The sequence below is a fragment of the Gymnoscopelus microlampas genome, assembly GCF_963454915.1.
Source record: "Gymnoscopelus microlampas genome assembly, chromosome: 20".
Lineage (NCBI taxonomy): Eukaryota > Metazoa > Chordata > Actinopteri > Myctophiformes > Myctophidae > Gymnoscopelus > Gymnoscopelus microlampas.
This window is the reverse complement of record NC_139957.1, coordinates 24,660,415-24,679,704: the sequence shown is the minus strand read 5'-3', so window position 1 is coordinate 24,679,704 and position 19,290 is coordinate 24,660,415. Positions and strand designations below refer to the sequence as shown.

At 46.3% G+C, this 19,290-nt stretch overlaps 1 protein-coding gene across 1 annotated transcript in view; it reads left to right on the top strand.

Annotated features, from left to right (window-relative positions):
* The window catches only part of LOC311035871 (homeobox protein Meis2-like), a 71,006-nt gene extending 52,064 nt beyond the window's left edge, over nt 1-18,942 (top strand). Inside the window, exons 3-5 of the mRNA XM_084044336.1 lie at nt 10,391-10,449; nt 12,388-12,498; nt 17,002-18,942. Of these exons, the coding sequence (XP_083900462.1) occupies nt 10,425-10,449; nt 12,388-12,498; nt 17,002-17,321 (456 nt within the window). The 5' untranslated portion in view covers nt 10,391-10,424 and the 3' untranslated portion in view covers nt 17,322-18,942. The remainder of the gene's footprint in view (nt 1-10,390; nt 10,450-12,387; nt 12,499-17,001) is intronic.
* The last annotated feature ends 348 nt before the right edge of the window (nt 18,943-19,290 follow it).

Sequence of the window (19,290 nt, the reverse complement as noted above, 5' to 3'; positions counted from 1 at the left end):
CACACACACACACACTTCCACACACACACACACACACACACTTCCACAAGCGCCAGCACACCAGACACATGACGGTAACGCACATCGTGGAAACGCGCACTCGCACCCCACAGAGACAATGATGAGAAGATGATGACATCCCAGTGGAACGCTGTAGTGGGAGAGAGAATACCCCTCCTCACACATATTACGCACACACACACACACACACACACACACACACACACACACACACACACACACACACACACACACAGACAGAATCACACTCCAGTCCCGTATTCCCCAATAGTCTGGCTCTTAAAAAGCATGAGAGCAGGGAGTCTAAACCCAGGCATTAGGGGAACCCAGGCAGTCGATCTGGCAGGTTTAGGTGTCACTTTTTAATTGCTCAAACTGCTGTGCATTTTCACTGCCCTAAATTCATGGTTAATAGCATGGGAGTGTGAGAATAAAAAAAGCAAGGGGAGAGAGGGGGTGAGAGGGGGGGTAAAATGGGGGCACCTTTCCACCTCCCTCCCCTCTCCTCTCCTCCCTCCCATTGGCTCTGTTTTCTGTCTCCTGCCAATGCTTTTGAGATTCAGGAGCGTATGTGTATGTCTATGTGTATGTGTAAGTATGCATACTATGCGTGCGTGCGTGCGTGCATACTATGCGTGCGTGCGTGCGTGCGTGTGTGTGTGTGTGTGTGTGCACGTGTGTTTATGTGTGTGCAGTGTGCACGCGAGCGTGCAAGTGCATCCGAGCATATATAGTGTGTGTTGCGTGTGGAGTATGGAAGCCCCCTCTCTGCAGGCCCCTCTCTTCTCTCTCAGCAGCAAGAGAGCTGAGCCCATTATAGTCTCATGAAGGAGAGAGAGAGAGAGAAGAGAGACGTTTGATATGAGGCAAAGGAAATAGATTGGCCTTATTTCCTGCTTAGCTGCAGACACGCACGTTGCCTAGACCATACAGTCAATTGACACTTGATTTTGTTTGAAATATCATGCCTCCGTCATGTCATTATCAGCGTCCCCTGGTAATCCACAAAGCCACCCCCTTGTCTGATATCTGACAATACGGGATGAGTTGAGGGATATCTCACTCGATTACCAAGAACAGAGCGGGGGAAAGGAGAAGACAGCAGAATAAAAGGAGGAGAGAGAGAGAGAGAGAGAGAGAGAGAGAGAGAGAGAGAGAGAGAGAGAGAGAGAGAGAGAGAGATCACCCTGAAAGTGGAGGTGAGGAGTGGATAGGAAACAGATATTATACGTGCCCTCCCCAGAGAGTATTATACATTGCATGCTGGGCAATGTGGGAGGAACTCTACGGTGTTTACAAGTGAGAATACGGGGGCTGGTGACCTCACAAGCTCACCTACGGTACAGCACTCATCTCCGGCGGGACTGATGGTTGGGCTGGAGTCACGATAGTGCTGGATTCTGTCTCTCGGTCACATCACGTCAATAAAGACAGATCATTGAGGTGTTTTGAGTTTTAGGTTTAGGGGTTAAACGGTGACTGGTGAGCAAGTCTAGGCTCACATTGTATTCTAAAAGGTGTGTTGAGTGTGTGTGTGTGTGTGTGTGTGTGTGTGTGTGTGTGTGTGTGTGTGTGTGTGTGTGTGTGTGTGTGTGTGTGTGTGTGTGTGTGTGTGTGTGTGTGTGTGTGTGTGTGTGTGTGTGTGTGTGTGTGTGTCTATGTGTGCACCAGCCAGTGGGCCAGCATGTACCTGTATTATTTCTCACTGGCTTTGCATAAAAGCAGAGCCGCTCACCCACCTAAAAGGTGCGAACATGACTTTTAAGGAATGCTGTACCTTCCAGCACTTGACGACGACCTCTGTCATTCACCATGTACCGCAGCTTTGACAGAGGATAATATTGACATGCACTGGATGTTTTCAGACACACTTCAAACAAGGCAAAAACACAGCTGTCCCACGGTGCCCAGGATGTGGGGAGGGGGTTGGAGCATATTTTGTGCACCTATCATGCACGTTTAATAAGGAGTTGTCTTTCAGAAGGCAAGAGGGAGAGAGAGAGAGAGAGGGAGAGAGAGAGAGAGAGAGAGAGAGAGAGAGAGAGAGAGAGAGAGAGAGAGATAAGAGGGGCTTTTGCTAACAAGGGGATATAGACCAACACCTTCCTTAATCCGACCCCGTCTCCTGCTGATAATCAAAAAAATAATAGCATTAGTGAAAACATTCCAGAGCATAGGTGCCAGCGCAGAGAAGAAACAGGGATTAATGAGGTGAAAGATTAGGGTGCTGTCTGAGAGAGAGAGAGAGAGAGAGAGAGAGAGAGAGAGAGAGAGAGAGAGAGAGAGAGAGAGAGAGAGAGACAGTGAGAGAGGGAGATAAATTCCACCCTCCCTCTTGACATCAGAAAACTGGTAGAGCTAGTGCAGGTTGGCTTTGCCGGGGTTGCTACAATAAGGCCTCTTTCATACAGGTGTGTTGACGCCTGGGGCAGGCTTGGCCGCAGTCCATTCCATTCACCCTGGCTGATTTGAACAATAACTATCATGTCTCTTAAAAAAGGAGAGCGAGTCAAAGACGAGATGCCTGAGAGCTCTCTGTCGGGGCCAAGAAAAACCCCCCGCTGCCGTTGTCAGAGCTTGTTGATGTTTTGCGGGGAAGAAGGAAGGAGAAAAATAAAACGGGCGAGGCCCCCCCCCGCCCCCCGCCCCCCCGCCCTCTTCCTCTCTCTCGTCTTGAGTCCAGCGGATTCGGCGGTTTTGTGCCGTAGGACAGCGTGATGCGGAGAGGAGAGGAACAAAGTGCTGCTCTTCGTTGGAGCAGCAGCTGCTGTTCTGTCGGATCAAAGGGGGCAACAAGCACGGTCTTCCTGGCCCAACGATGCTCTGGAGGTGTTTGACGAGCAGTCGGCAGCTGGGGCCGACCAGCCCGCCATGCAGGGGTCAGGCCGCTGGCCTGCAGGCCCCAGGGGTGACAACCCTCCACTGCATGATCGTTGGAGGGTAGGGGGGGGGGGGGGTTGTTGTAGATGACAGGGTGAATATACAGACATTCACAATTTACAAGTTAGGCATTTAGCAGACACTCTTATCGACTTAGCGGCTTACAAAGTGCAAGATCAGAGTGAGTTCCATGAACCCTAGTCAACATACGACAGGGTAAATGGTAGTAAGTAAATAGAATGCAAAGAAAGCAATTAAGTGCTACAAATCACACATAGCATCTGTCTACAAAACAATCTAAATACCATATTTAGCATTTGTGGACAAGCAAATAGTATATGTAATTGTGTACATAACATGCATAGCATGTAAGTAACAAAGGGGAGGCATTCGCGGATTTTGTTTCCATCAAACGACGTGTAGTACAGTTCAGACTGGTTTGTCATAAAGTGAGAGGTCTCCCTGATTCATCTTGAGAAATAGTGGAGGCATGCTTTTAAATGTTAGGGTAGTATTCCAACCTGTGATGTTCCATCACTCAGGAACTGACAGGGAATCAGTGAGAGAAGGAGAAAAAGAGAGAGTGAGAGTGAAGCAGAGAGCATGCCGCAGTGCTATTGATTTATTTTAATTAGCTGCTCGTTAAATCACGTCAGTTTGAAACACAAATATATAATTCTTTGTCTGATTTTCCACTTGAGTCTTAATGACTCGTGCACTCCACGGGTTTCGAAGAGGAACGACTTCCACAGCGAGAGTGGCGGAGCAATGCAAATTTTGCTCATATGGGTGGGTGGGGGTGGGGGTGTCACAAAAGGGCAATGAGTGGTGCAATAAAAAGAGAAAGAAAAACAGGTCAGTGAAAGTCCAGGGAGGAGAGGTGAAACATTTCCCCTTGAGAGGCAGACAAAAGAAGGGGAGACAGTGAGAGAGAGAGAGAGAGCAAAAGAGAGAGAGAGAGTGAGCGACAGAGGGAGAATGAGTACGTGTGTGCGCACAAGAGAGAGAAAGCAACTGAGAAAGAGGGAAAGAGAGAGAGAGAGACAGAGGTAGAACTATGTAAACACAGTGGCTGCCCTTAAATGTGGGCCCTCTCTGACGTTCGTGTAGAAGAAGAAGAAGAAAAAAACCATCCTGAGCTTTGCTGTGTTTCACATCTGCACTAAATCAAACACGGGGGTGAGGTAATGCTCACACGGCTTATGTCTCTTGACTCCTGTTTTAACTTAGAGAAGAAGAAAAGAGAGAAAGAGAGAGCGAGAGAGAGAGAGAGAGCATGAGGGGAACTCTGATAGGAATAGCTAGACGACGCTTCCACGCTCCTCCCCGTTCTCCCCCCCCCCTCCCATCTCCTCCCTCCTTCCCCATCCCCTCTTTCCTCCATCCTTGAGGAGGAACAGCTTGTGAAAAGCTCCTTTGTGATAGTTTATGATAAATCCACAGATACGCCAGGTTCAGTCTGGTGGCAGGCTGTAAACTGTTGCAAGGGGGGCCTGTTCGGGCCAACGTGAACTGATTCCATCAGTGTTGTTGACACCAACAATAGATTATCAGAGCGTTGGGAAGGTTCAGAAGGCCCGAGCTTGGCCCCGCCATCCGTCTGACTGGACCTGTAATTAGGAAGTGTTTGCTTTTGCTAAACACACCCACCTCGTCGGGTTAATCTGCATCCACTTCCTGGTCAAAGGACAGCTGATTTTTTTTCTTTCCCTCCATGGCCTCCGTCTTTTCTTTTTTTTTTGGAGGGGATCAAACTGAAGCCTTCCTCCTTTGATTCTAGCGAGGGAGTGACTCAATCGCTCGGAGTTCAGAATCTTTATGTCTGTCTGAGGCCGGAAGTATGGAACCAATGAGCTTTAATGGGAACCAGAGGACATTCATGTTGGCAAACAATGATCCGGGATTGAGTTCAGCACGTTCCAGTTCAGATTGTGTTGCATCTAATCTTCCTTACAAAGTCAGGCAAGGGGCCCAGGAATTTGACCGACAAACGGAAACTCTTGTCTCGTTCGCTGCCCACCACTCTAACACAGGGGAGCTCGAACATGGGTACGATCAGGCTAGCTATATGAAGGCAGTGAACTGCCATTTCTGTGTCACAATTTCAAAATCTCCTCCCTTCTTTGCATGGCTGGATTCTATGCAGTCCAGCCATTTTTTTTTCTTAGACATGTTTAGTATGTCTCTCTGTCTTTCTCTGACTCTGGCTCCGTTTCCTCTCTTTCATCACAAACTCGTCAAACAAGTGACCCCACTCCTGATTGGCTGGGCTCCCTCAGCTCTCCGTCGTGATTGGCCAGCCGACCTAGCGAGAGAGAGGCTCTCTTTCTCTCTCTCTCTCTCTTGGCTGTGCTCCAGGCTAGGGTGGTTTGGCATGAGGATTTCTCAGGGAAGGAATGCTGACAACAGGAGCGAGTTACCAGGTGTGGCTGCGAGTCAGTTAACCAGAAACAAGGTCTTTCTGACAGATTGAGAAGAAGGTAGGGGGGGAAAGACAAGAATAGAGAGAAGCCCAGAGTCAGACGGACTGGTTTGCAGTGATTCCCAATACAAATGTATTATATCTCTGTGTCTGTCAATATGAGAGGACTTTGTTTCAGTATGAAATATGTTATAAACAGAATATCCAGACAAATAGTGTCATGAAGGTGAACCAGTAGTGTCTTTTAGTCGACCATTAGCCATAGGAATTTGTCGACAAATCAATGAGTTAATTTTTGCAATCATGTAGAGACTAGCCTTTTCAGGTTGGTGAGGTTGAGATTAAGTGAACGTTCTAATGTTCATTTCACAATGGCTACTGGTTATTGGCCTATTATAGACTGGTAGAATTAAGGGGTTTACAAGAGAAATAATTCATTTATCACAGAAAAAGCATGAAAAACTACTAATCAACAAACAAAGTCTTTGTCGACTAAGACCAAACAGACCAATGAATAGATTATTGTGCTATGGGAACAGTTGTAGTCTGTTCATATGTTTGTATCTGTCTGTCTGACAGATTATAGTATAGCATGCTAGCCAGGGTATTTAACACCTGCACCTGGGTGCAGTCTGTCTCATATGCGATTGGACAGATATTAGTGGAGTGTTGATTCCAGCCTAGTGGAGACCTTGTGTCAAGTGGACTCCCACCGTCATGGCTCCATCATTCATCTGTTATTGGCCTCTGTCCTGTACAGCAACGCCACCCACACTGTAAAACCCTGAGTGCCAGTTTACCCTGAGAGTTGTACACTCTCTTACAAACGGATAAAGCAACACTGAGGAGGATTTTACAGTGCAGAGCTCTTGTAAATATACTACCCCTTCCCACTTTTACGGGAGTGTTTCGGTGAGCGTTTCTATGGAGGCATACGGCTGCACCGTCACATGTGCATGAGCATACCCCAACATACAGTATGCCATTTCAGGTCATATAACTAGGAGTGAATGAAAGTGCAATCATTGATTCTATAGTGTGGATAATGTACTGACATGTGCATGCAAAACTCAGCCCCCATCAACACACACACACACACACACACACACACACACACACACACACACACACACACACACACACACACACACACACACACACACACACACACACACACACACACACACACACACACACACACACACACACACACACACACACACACACACACACACACACACACACACACACACACACACACATAGCTAGAATAGCCTAAGCCACAAAAAAAAGGATTGTTTTCAGTATGGGCCTTGAAAAAGCCTTTGAGAAAAATGTATTTGTGTCTTGGTTGCCCAAATTAAACAGCGGTCACCCCCTGCCCCCTCCACCCCTGTCTCTCTCTCCCAGGGTAATGTACACATTCTGTGCCGTATCCAGAGGAATGACCTCCATGCGACCCCCTAACCTTGCCTTTAATTATTTGTTTGAAGACAGCATGGAGTTCCCATGCTGAGAGGTACTGTGTGTGTGTGTGTGTGTGTGTGTGTGTGTGTGTGTGTGTGTGTGTGTGTGTGTGTGTGTGTGTGTGTGTGTGTGTGTGTGTGTGTGTGTGTGTGTGTGTGTGTGTGTGTGTGTGTGTGTGTGTGCGTGTGCGTGTGTGTACATGCGTGTATGTTACTGTGCTCTAACACTGAGCAGAGGCAGGCCATAATAAGGTAGACCACCAGATGTAGATAATAAAACGTAGGCTTGGGGTTGGAGGTTTTTAAGCCAGTGTCCCCTGTGAGCCTCCTGTGTTCTGGTTAGCCTACGGACACACTGGTGGTGACTGTGGTCGTGTCCATGGTGTGGATGTGTGGATTTACGCATGTATGCTTTAGCAAGCGGTTGGGAATTCTGACTCCCTGTGGTCTACCCGTTTCTGTCCCAGGGCCTTGCCTTGCAACCCCCCCAATACAGATTCTTCCATCCAGCCCACTGTCCCATATATGCATGCATTTGACCAACCATCCATCCATCCATCCATCCATCCATCCAACCAACCCACCCTCTCATCCATCCATCCCTCCCATCTATCTGTCCATCCTTGTTGGTCTGGTCTCCATCTCTGGGAGGATTCTTGCTTTGTGTTGTTCTAAGCACACACCATTAGCAGCTCATGGGAGGAGAGAAAACAGTGTTATCAGGCCAGGCTCTGATAATCTCAATTGGCTTTGCTCAGACTGATAAAAGGCGCTCAGGGGGCGCGAGTGGGGCCCTCGGTCAGACCCCCTCCCTGCACTGAGCTCACTGCCCGCCACACCGTTACTGTGGTAACATGCTGAAGAGAATAAAAACGTGTGTGTGCGCGCACGCACATGTTCCGATGCCCGCATGCGCACATGTGTTTGCGTGCGGCGCCGAGCAGGGAGTGTTGACAAGTGTTTGTGGGGAAAATATTTGAACATCCATATGTTTGTCTGTTTCTCTATGGAGCTGTTTTTCATATTCATTATTTCGGCAACAACAACATGCCCTAGTGTAGGAAAACATTTTCGTTTGTACTTTATGGCATACATTTCCTATAAGTTGTAGGGAGAAACGAAAACAGTAGACATAGTTTTTTTTCGGTGTGACATTGTTTTCAAAGTCACATTTAGGGAAAACAAATAAAAAATAAATCTGAAATAGAAACAGCCCCACCCCACCCCCTTTTTACTGGATATTCTTCAATACACAGCAGATTTCCTCTGAAGTCACTGGAAACCGAATGGGCAAATTTAGCACCTGGGTAGAACGTTCCTAATATTACGTGTTTATGGTTTCGTCCCAGAATAGGTAAGAAAGCACGTGGTTGTGATTTTGAGCTCCTCTGTTCGTCTAGGGTGGAAAAAACGCAGGACATATATTTTGGCAGGCAGGCCTTGTACTTTAAAGCTGGCCCAGTGAGCGTGATAGCAGGAATGTCTTACTGTTTACTTGCTCAGCTGGTTTTGATGCAGCAAGCAGCTCTCTCTCTTTCTCTCTCTCCTGAGCACCGCAGGCATTTCTGACACTGCTGATGAGTAAGGATGCTCTCTCCTTTTCTCGTCAATAAAAGAAAAAGAACCTGAAGACTACCTTCAATGTTAGGAAAATGTGATCCTCTTTGCTTTGAGAAATCCTAACTCATGCACTTATCTGATATCCGACTATACTCAACCTCTGTCTGTGTATGTCCCATTTGTCTGTCTGTCTCTCCTTCTCGTTGTCAGTTCAGATTAGCTTAACAACCACACCGTAACAACTGGTGGAATTTGGCTCTCAGTACAGCATGACACTGACACAACAGGCCAGTACACACACCATCAACGCAATCACATGGCACACATCAATGTCTCAAACCCACTCCATCTCTCTCTCTCATATGGATGCGTTTCATCTTTGGCTCTCGGGGGCCCGTGGCGCCCCTGCGTATACCTGCACTCTGGATGCCCCCTGGCAAATGAGCGCCGATCCTCTCTCTTTTCCCAGCCGTGCATTTTGTACATTTAACCATGTCACTTTGAGCGGGGCAGATTACAGCCGTTTAAGTTCATTGGAGAAGGTAAGGGCAGGTATCGGGTCTTCATGGGGGATTAGGAGCCCAAATTGGTTCCAGCCCTCCCTTCGTTCTAATGACCGGTCCTCGAGCCGTACCGATGGTGCCGTGCCCCGTGTGTTAGGAGAATACGCATGGTGGGGCTCTTTTTTTCTTCTCTCTCTCCCTCTCTCTCTCTTTTTTTAAAGTATGGAACGAGCACTGGGCTCCATTCAGGATAGCCCCCACCATGATTTGAAACCACCCTCTAATATTAACCATATGTGGGTACCTGTAGTGCAAACTCCTCACTGCCTTTTTAGTATGTGAGAGACAGGAGAGAAAGAGAGAGAGAGAGAGAGAGCACAAGAGCTAAAGGGAGAGGAAGAGATAGACAGAGACCAGGAAATGTGGTAAGGAAGAGACAAACATGGAATAAACAAAGAAATAGGTGAAGAGAGCTTGCTTGGCCAAAGTTGCCAGCTTGTATTTGACACGGCCCTGGGCGTCCCATTCCAAGTTACAAAGGTTGCCCCTGGCTGGCAGTCACCTCCAGATGACCTCCGGGCTCTACAGTGGAAAAGCCGCAGGAGCGAGGCCGGCTGGGGAGGCTTTGTGGAACTGCACTTATTCGCCGCCGTGGCGGTGATAAAACTTCAGACAGCCTAATTGATGGGCTCGCTGACATAACAATACCTTGTGAAAGCGCAGAGTGGCCATGCCTGGTCCTCATTTCTAGACAGCTGGAAGGGGAGCATAACCCCCTACAATGAAGCTAGAGTGGGGGTCTCAGCGAGGGGGTTTGGGGGTATGTGTGTGTGTGGGGGGTGGTAATGAAAGGAGCCATTTGTATCCTGCACCTCGCTAACTTAAAACTTATTTTAAAATTCTAATGAGCAACGACTCTCTAGAAATAGCACTGTTTGCTGAGGGGACACCGGGTCAGTAGACTACAGTATGTGTGAGCCTGGTGTGTGTGTGTGTGTGTGTGTGTGTGTGTGTGTGTGTGTGTGTGTGTGTGTGTGTGTGTGTGTGTGTGTGTGTGTGTGTGTGTGTGTGTGTGTGTGTGTGTGTGTGTGCTTTAGCATTTGAGTGAGTTTGAGAGAGAGAATGATGGAAAGAGAGAGCGAGGTAGCAAAATTGAGAGAGGGATAGAGATGTGCTCCTTTGCTGTACTCACACTGCACTTAATACTTGAGGAATGTCTCCCCGGTGCCCATAGCAACCGAACGTAATCAAAAGCTTTATTAAACAAGGGGAGAATAGATCATAAGGAACATTAAAAGTATCCCTCGCCGGGTTCCCAAGTCCGCGTACAATCACCCTTTTGTTGTTGCTGTTTTGTTGTGAGCGCCTCTCTCTCAAGGACCCGGGAGCTAATGTTGCCATTAAGTCATGCAAAACTGTTTTGTCTTTGTGGTGGCTTGTGATGAATCCTTCTGTGTGTGAATGCCCGGTGATTTAACGTTTTTTTTTCTCTCTCTTTCCCCCTCTATCTCTTTCTCTCTCTTCTTCCTCTCTGCCAGGTTCATTAACGCCAGGAGAAGAATAGTACAGCCCATGATTGACCAATCAAATCGAGCAGGTAAAAAAAATAAGAAATAACAACCCGTCCCACATACGGTAGAATACACCATTTCTCCCTTTTTTCCCAGGGTGCCAACACTCTTTCTTAATCCATTCCTGGAATACATATCATGCCTGGAGCCCGAATTTTTAAAGGGAGTATCCTACATCCAGACAAATGAGAGAGAGAGAGAGAGAGAAAAAAAGAAAACTCCACCCAGCCATCCTCTCCCCTCCCTCTTTTCATCACACTCTCATCTTCCCCATTCCCATTTTCTCAATGGGATGCGCTTGGCGGCGGTGCGAGCCGTTCGCTGATTGACTCTAATTGGAGATTTCCCAATCTAAGTGGAGAGAGAGGTACATTAGCACTCTCTCTGTGAATTGCTAATTGGGCACAAGAGGAGCACCAGAAATGCTAGCAGCAATTCATGAGTTATGTCTCTTGTGTTTTTCTTTTCTTCTTTTTTTTTTTGGCTGTCTATACATGGATCTTATTTTCTTTTCTATTCTTTTTGGGGTGGGGGTGGGGTAGGGGGGACGCGGGAGGGGTTCATGCTGCTGATCTTTCTATTCCCTCAAGCATCACTCTGAATTCTGATGTTCAGTAGTCATTCAGTACATTTTAGATTTCAAGGTCCCTACTCAACTCACAATGCCTTTGTGTACGTCATGAATTCAGTTCAACAGCAACAATTTATTTCAGGTCATGAAAAATACCCTCAGGAGGGAAAATTAGTTTTATATGAGTTCATTGATCTCTGATGTTCGGACTTGAAGCTTACGCAGGGACAGATTTCCATTCCTTTGAAACGGATTATGGAAAGCTTCATATTGTAAATTGATAACGCATTGATTTTCCATATCTGTGGTGGTCAGATGACAAAAAAGCACTGAAACATTGACTCGTAAACATGCCACTCTGCAATCGAGCAAAGAATCCTGTGGAATTTATGTAGCTACCCTAAGCTGCATTGACTATGGCATTACTAAAAAGAAGCCAAGTCATTTGTCTCGGAGAGGGAAAAGCCTTTTTTGTTGATTAGCAAGCTCAGTCTCTAGAAAGTCCCTACAAACTGGGGTGGAGATTGTGCAAATGAAGTTAAGCAATTACTGAAATGAGATGTGCTCCCAAATGTGGGTAAAACATGCTACATTTATTGTGCTCTTGTGTGTGATAATAATTGAGCGAATAGGCCTCCAAAAATGTGTGGCAATCAGCAATCTTTCCAAAGACAGCGTGACTAACAGCTTCTCCTAATCTTCAAGCTTTACAGATTACCCAGGATTATACTGTTCTGGTCCTGGAATATGCTGTTTACTAACAGACACCAAAGAGCATTAGTTACTTCAGTGCCACTAATAATAGACAGTACAAGATACAATTAAACTAATTGATTTATACTGTAGATACAGTGTAATTATGAATGGATCTCCCACTGATACCACTTAAGTAAATCACACATAACAGTCAGTGATTTAGCCCTTTTTGGTTACTGTCTACATTATCAGTGGTAACATAATCTATAGCATGGATTATTGTATCTTGATTCTAAGATGATCTGATGACATGACTGCTGATTTGAGTGTTGGTTAGGGAATTGCTGGCCTTGGCAGAGATTCCTCTCTTCCTGTCAAACTGCATGCTTTTCTTTTCTCGTTCAGAGAACAATGCACCTCCTCTGTTCTCTAATGCAACGAATGGATGTGAGTGTGACTTTGAGTGACACTGCCTGTCTGTCTGTGTGTGTGTGTATGTGTGCGTGCGTGTGTGCCTCAGTGCAAGTACATACTGTACGCGTGCTTGCATGCCGCGCGCGTCAGTCATTGCGGTCCATAAACATGAGCACAATGTCTTACAGTATGTTTGGGCTGGAGCTGGGACAATTGCTGATTGTCTGGTATGTCTTCTCTTCTTCTCCCCCTCCTTTTGTGTCCACGTTTTGACTACAATCAGGCTTTCTTCTTGATCCTTCAGTGAGCCAAGGAGCAGCGTACAGTCCGGAGGGCCAGCCGATGGGCAGCTTCGTGCTGGACGGCCAGCAACATATGGGGATCCGGCCAGCTGGTAAGCCGTTCCGTCTCTCCTTACCTCCTCTGTCTCTCTCCCTCCTCCTGCCGTCATGCCTGCTATACCAGTCACCAGTGTTACCCTGAGTTAGAACTACTGCCACGACATTGACACTGATCCCCCACGTTTGTTGCATGAGATTGAGTCATCTCAGCACTGAATAGGTCTACATGACAGCATCATAAACCCAATACTAACCAACGTCACACCACGACGATACCATTACCCCTCACTAGACCCCCGCCGCCCTGCATCCAGACTGCCTCCCCTGTCTGCTGCCTGCCTTGCTTGTCTGTCCTCTAACCCATCAAACAAAAATGTACCCATGAATCTTTCTCTAACAACACAGGGAATTTGCAGGGCGCTGTAGTGTCAAATAAACACGTCACTGCAACTTCTTCTCCCGCCCTCATCGTTTTCCACCTAAACCTTACTAACCTCACCATCTCTCCGTCCGTGGGTCTCTTCTGACCTCCCTTTGTGATTCAAACCTCCTGCTGACCCTTTTCTGGCATTTATCTCCTCTTTCTAGGGCCTATGAGTGGAATGGGGATGAATATGGGCATGGATGGGCAATGGCACTACATGTAACCTCCATCTTGTAAAGCAAAACGCAAAGAAAAAGGGGGAAGTAAGTACTGGGCTCTTTTCCTTGGTTTCTTCATACTTGGGGGCTTGTGGGATTTTTTTGTACCCTCTCACTTCACCACAACCACCCCTCCTGGCCATGGCCATAATTTTACAGCACCACCCCCAGCCCCCAGTTGACAGCAACAACTATCTCCTAGCATGCAGGGCCATTTCACCGTAATGTTTTAAGGGAGGGGGGCAGTAGCCCAGAATGAATTGAAGACTTGGGAATAGTGGGAGCCGTCAAAGTTGTGGGGCCTTCTTCTTCTCCCGGCGGTCCTGGAAGAGAGGGGCCGACTTGTGGCGCCAGACAACAGCGATGACAACAGAAGAAGGAGGAGGGGACGAAGCGACCTGGCATGGCGCGCGCGCAAATTTATTTATCACAACAGCGCCATCGCTCTCCCCATCTCCGACAGCCAATGCAAATGTTGGACATTTAGGGAAAAAATAACATCTCCGGGGGAAAGGGGCTGACGGGGAGAAATTAAGCAGGCTCCAGTGAAGCGATAAAGAAGGAGAAGTGAAACTGTCCTCCGAGTGACATAAATCTGTCTGGGGAAGGATTGATGCCCAAATTATCTTATATGCAAAGACGGGAACACCGCAGTACATTACGGTCCCTGGGTGAGATATACGGGCCGTGGGTGACATGACCGATCCCTCACTGGAGGCTGTGTTGAGGGTGGGGGGGGGGGGGGGGGGGGTGTTATGCTGTGTAAAGGGAGAAATAGGGGATGGGGGGTTGGGTGGGGGCTGAGGGTGCTGTGTGTTTTGATTATTTTTTACTGGAGGGGAGACGATTTAAGGGGGGGCCGGGGCCAGTGACTAGCCTGACATGAGACACACAGACAAGAGCAGGGAGACAGTGAGATAAATTTAATGCGCTGTAGACATTAAGCATGGCTGCATATAAAAGGAAAGGATCACACACACACACACACACACACACACACACACACACACACACACACACACACACACACACACACACACACACACACACACACACACACACACAGAGAGAGAGAGAGAGAGAGAGATACTGTCTCCCTCTCATGCACACATACAGTCCCTGTGCAGCTAAATGGCAGTGGTCTGATTAAGCCGGCCATTCCACCGCCCGCTAGTGCCACAGTGCTGACATTTGAAAAATCAAGACATATCACATCCCGAAGGCAGCAGGACAGAAGAGATTTTATTTAAGACCTAAACTCCTTTGCCCAATGAGGCACAATATAATAACACTTACCTTGATTAAAAGAACCCTTTATATGTAAATGTGGACTGGATTTTCCAAAGGGTCACTGCGGCGATTCTGCCGACAGAGACCATTTCACCCCTCTATTCTATTCTCTCTCTCTCTCTCTCTCTCTCTCTCTCTCTCTCATCCCCTCCTGTCTTTGCTAATGGCACCAGGAAAAAAGGAAAAGCAGGAAGCAATGTTCCCTAAAACAGCCACACAGAGACAACATTTGCTCAGGTTGGCTAATTCTTAATATAGGGCTATATAATTTTGAGACTATTTAATTACATAACATACTTTACGCTTCATGACCAATTACATTAATAGCTTAATACAGAGGAATATTATCCTCTCTTGATTTGATTACGCAGCCACACAATATGGTATATTTGGTACTTAATTATGACCAGCCATTGAGCAGGACTGCTGTGCCATAACTGAAGAGAATAGCCAGGCAGGCATGCAGAGAGAGGAGGGGGGGGGGCGAGAGAGAGAGAGAGAGAGAGAGAGAGAGAGAGAGAGAGAGAGAGAGAGAGAGAGAGAGAGAGAGAGAGAGAGAGAGAGAGAGAGAGAGAGAGAGAGAGAATGAGCAAGAGAGAGAGAGAGAGAGAGAGAGAGAGAGAGAGAGAGAGAGAGAGAGAGAGAGAGAGAGAAGCCTAGTCAGTCCCAAGTTATTGTCTTCAGATGGTTTTACCACTCCTGTTAATAAAGCAGAGAGGGGGGGGTCTCAGATCTACTTAATGGAATGACTGCAGCTTACAAGAGTGGAGATTACCAGCTTACAGTGTCAAAAACATCTGCTGGGCCTTTTAACAGGAGCTGCTCCAGGTTATATGGAGGTGAGGGCACCCCTCATACCCCAACACCCGGAATGATTTATTCATTTTATGACCCCGATAGTGGGGTTTTAAGAGACCTGCCCTGACAAACACGTGCATTTCAAATGAACTGACGTGGACGGGGTTTGAGTATTAGAAAATGGCACAGCTTTCAGCCAATGAGATTGGTCATTAATCTCGGCCGCCACTGTCCCTTTTCCCCCCTTTCTCCTCTCTCTACTCCTCCTCCTCTTCCCCTTCACCGGGGCCCTCCAGTGTAATTTCTTAATTGCGGTGTTCTAAGGTGGAGGAATGCAGAGAGTGAGCATGCCTAGTGACCTTGCAGCGACCTCTCCCCTCCTCCTCACAGCGTCTAATCCCCCAGGGGTTCACATTACAAAGCGGGCCGGCCCAGGCAGACCCAAACCCAGACCCCAGGCCCCCTGGCTCCAGCAGGACCCCTGCACTCCCCTACCTCTCCCCAGGGTCCAGGCCTCTGGACCAGGCATGTTCCCATACTCCAGTCCCAGGCTCCAGGAGCACCCCCACATCCAAGCCCCCCCCCCCCACACACACACACACACACACACACACACACACACACACACACACACACACACACACACACACACACACACACACACACACACACACACACAAAAACACACTTTCCGTGCTTTACAACAAACAGCCCCCTGCCCCAGAAGAGCCCAACGGTGGCACTGCTGAGCCAGCACTGTCTTCTGTCACAGTCTGAGAGATGCCAACCAGCTCGGCACATATGAACAGGGGTTCTATAGCCTCCATCTTAAAAGGATGATTATACTTGGGTTGTGTGCCAGTGTCGCACACTGAAAATAGCAGATCTACAAGCTCAAAAGGCGAGGCGCTGTGACGCGCTGTGAGCTTGTAGATCAGCTATTTTCAGTGCAATACATGGCACACAAACAAGTATAAATCAGCAGAGCATCATCAGCATATTCCTCTCCCTCTTTTCTCTGTCTCTCCATTTCTCTTCCCCCCTCTCTCTTTCCTTTTATCTCCCTCACTCTCCATCTCGCTGCTGTCTCCTGCCGTCTCTGTGCTTTAGCTGCTGTCGTCATTATACTCTGCAAAAAAAGAAAAAAAAAGATCCATACTGCCTCACATCTAAGAGCAGCACTTTGTTTTGGTTAAAAGTACTTCTTATTGAGGGGTAGAAAAGAAAAGAAAAAACAAGCTTTGAACGGTATTCTTAGACTGGCGTGTTGTGATAGTTAACTGAGCGCTAAATTATTTAATAACTTCTTTAAGGGATTCTAAATCAAATATGTTCACAAAGAGGCACCATCCCCATGAGAAAACGCCTATTCAGTTTGTCACTAAATTCAGCAAGGGAATTGACTGTTCCGCTTGTAAAAGTATTAACGCTTCTCCACATCAATATGGCTGGTGGGTTTTCCTCACGTCTTCCAGGACTTGCAGTGTCTGTGGATGGCGGAGGATCGCTTTCCAACCTGAGAAACTGACCACAACACTATTGGGCATTGTAAACCACTCACCAACGCCGAAAATAGTCCGGCGCAATAATGACTCTCTTTGACATGCAGAAACAAAAAAGCGCTGGAGTCAATGGGATCGTGTCATAAAACCTTCATTGGTCAAGCTGTACAGCAACTAAATTGAATTGAGACAGTGTTTATGGAGAAAGGACCATGCAGGGAGAAACTGCTTTACCATATTGTACTGTGTGAATGCTGCCATATAGCTGACTTTTTCTCTATTTTTCACTCTCTTTCTTTCTCTCTCTCTCTCTCTCTCGCTCAGGTCTGCCAGGCATGCCAGGGGAGTACGTACCTCAGAGCGGTCCTATGGGCATGAGCATGGCCCCGCCTAGTTACACCCCTCCTCATCAGATGTCCCCTCACCCCTCGCAGCTCCGACATGGACCCCCCCTCCACCCGTACCTGTCCGGACACCCCCACCAACACCACCACCACCACCACGCCCACCCCCACCCCGCCATGCTGATGCACGGAGGACCCTCCCCGCACCCAGGAATGACCATGTCTGCGCAGAGCCCCCCCTTGCTGACTTCTATTGACAACAGTACTGGAGGACAAGGCCTGGACATCCATGCCCAATAGTTATAAGGGAACTTTTTTGCTACCAAGATGACAACAGCAGCTACTATGAGAAAAGAGGAAAAAAATAAACAAACAGCAACCCAACACAATAAAATGCTATTTTGAGACTATTTTTCAAGAATGAAAAACCAACCCTTTTGACCAGAATTAGACACTAAAACACTAAAGAAACAGAATTCCAGATGAGCTGTGATGATTTTTTTTTAAAGACTTGTCAATTTTGTTACTTTCATCCAAACGGAGGACCAAGCTGGCAAGAACACTTTGTAACGTCTTGAGCTTTTGGTAAAAGATCAACGGAGGACGTTGATTGACGTACACGTGTGCAAAGGAATGGACAAATGCACACGCATGCACACACACAGACACACACACACACACTCAAGAAAAAACAGACACACTCTCGCCCTCTCACGCACACTTTCATAAACATGTTCAGTATACACTTTCATGTGACGCGCTCCAACGCTCCTAAAATAAAACTTCACTCTGGAAGAAGAAAAAAAAATGTCAAAAAGACTCCAAGAGTTATAACTACTGTAGTATAAAAAGTATAGATAACTAAGTTAAAACTTTGTGCATTTTTTTCGTTGAACACACGATTTATGTTTTCCTGAGCTAGTTCTAGAATTAAAGGTTAACCCTTTCTCTCTCTCACACTGTGTGTGCTCCAACCTGGAGGAGAAACTGTCCTGGCAGCACAGCACTATAAGAGAAAAAAATAAACAAGAAGATGGAACATCTAAAAAAACACACACACAAAAAAGGCTCCAAACGACAGAGGGCAATCAGGTCCTGTCCCCCCATAAGAGCAGGGCATGACGGGGAAAAGGCTGCTAAATGACACCGGATCTCTCCAGAAGATTCAGTCTGAACATTATGTCATGCCCCTCTTTTTTTCTCTCTCTTTTGGTTCATGAATGAATGTTGCCCTGTAGGTTTTAACGGAAAAAAAATCTTAGTTTGAATTGCCCAAGCACTGGATTGTGTTGGTTTTATACATTTTTATTTTAATATTATTATTATTTTATTTTTTTTGTATCCTGGACTCTCATTTGTAAGAGCCTATTGAAGGAAGCTTAAATAGTGGAAAAGCAACATCCCACAGCGCTTCTTTGTCTACGGATCAACATTACTTGCCAATAAGGACAATACTGACACAATAGTTGATTCTATGGCGCTGGAGAAGCAATTGATGGTTGATGCACCAAAAAACCTAAAACAAAAAAGGTGGAAAAAAACAACAAAAAAAGAAAAAAAAGAAAAAAAATACAAAACAAAACTTAAATTATGAACTCAATGCTTTTGGGGGGGGTGGGAAAGCTGAGAGAGTATTGTAACAAAACTTCGTACAGAGTTCAGTCTATTAATTGTTTCATGTTAGATATTCAATGTGTTTACCTCAATTGAAAAAGAATGTTTTTGCTAGTTTCAGATCTGCTGTGGCATTGATATTGTATGTCCATGAATTCCTTCCTTTTTCAGCACGTGTTCCTCACTAGATAAGATGCCGTCTCCCTTAAGCTTTGTCAAAAATACATTAAATACTTGTATGAGGACTGTGACGTAATGTTTAAAAGGTGTTCAGTCACAAATGCTGTAATAAATATTTCATTTTTGATTTTTGTTAGATTTTTGTGTGATTAACTGTGTTATAAACAAACTACCCAGTTTTTCAGTAATAGTTATATAATAATTTGTTCGTATTATTATTATTATTCAGAAACAATCATATATTATCCCCTTGGCTGACTGTTTGAAATTTCAATTTGTGTACACAGCATCATAAAACTAGAACAATTAGGTTCCTATTTTCTATGCCCCATTCAGAAAGACCTGTTTAATCTTAGCTGCCCATTGCTCTCTAAAATGACAATTATAAATTATGGTTGAAAGATATTTTGCCATTGCAATCCATTCAGGCAAACGAATGTCCTCCAAGTGATAAATAACTCTCTAATGCAAATGA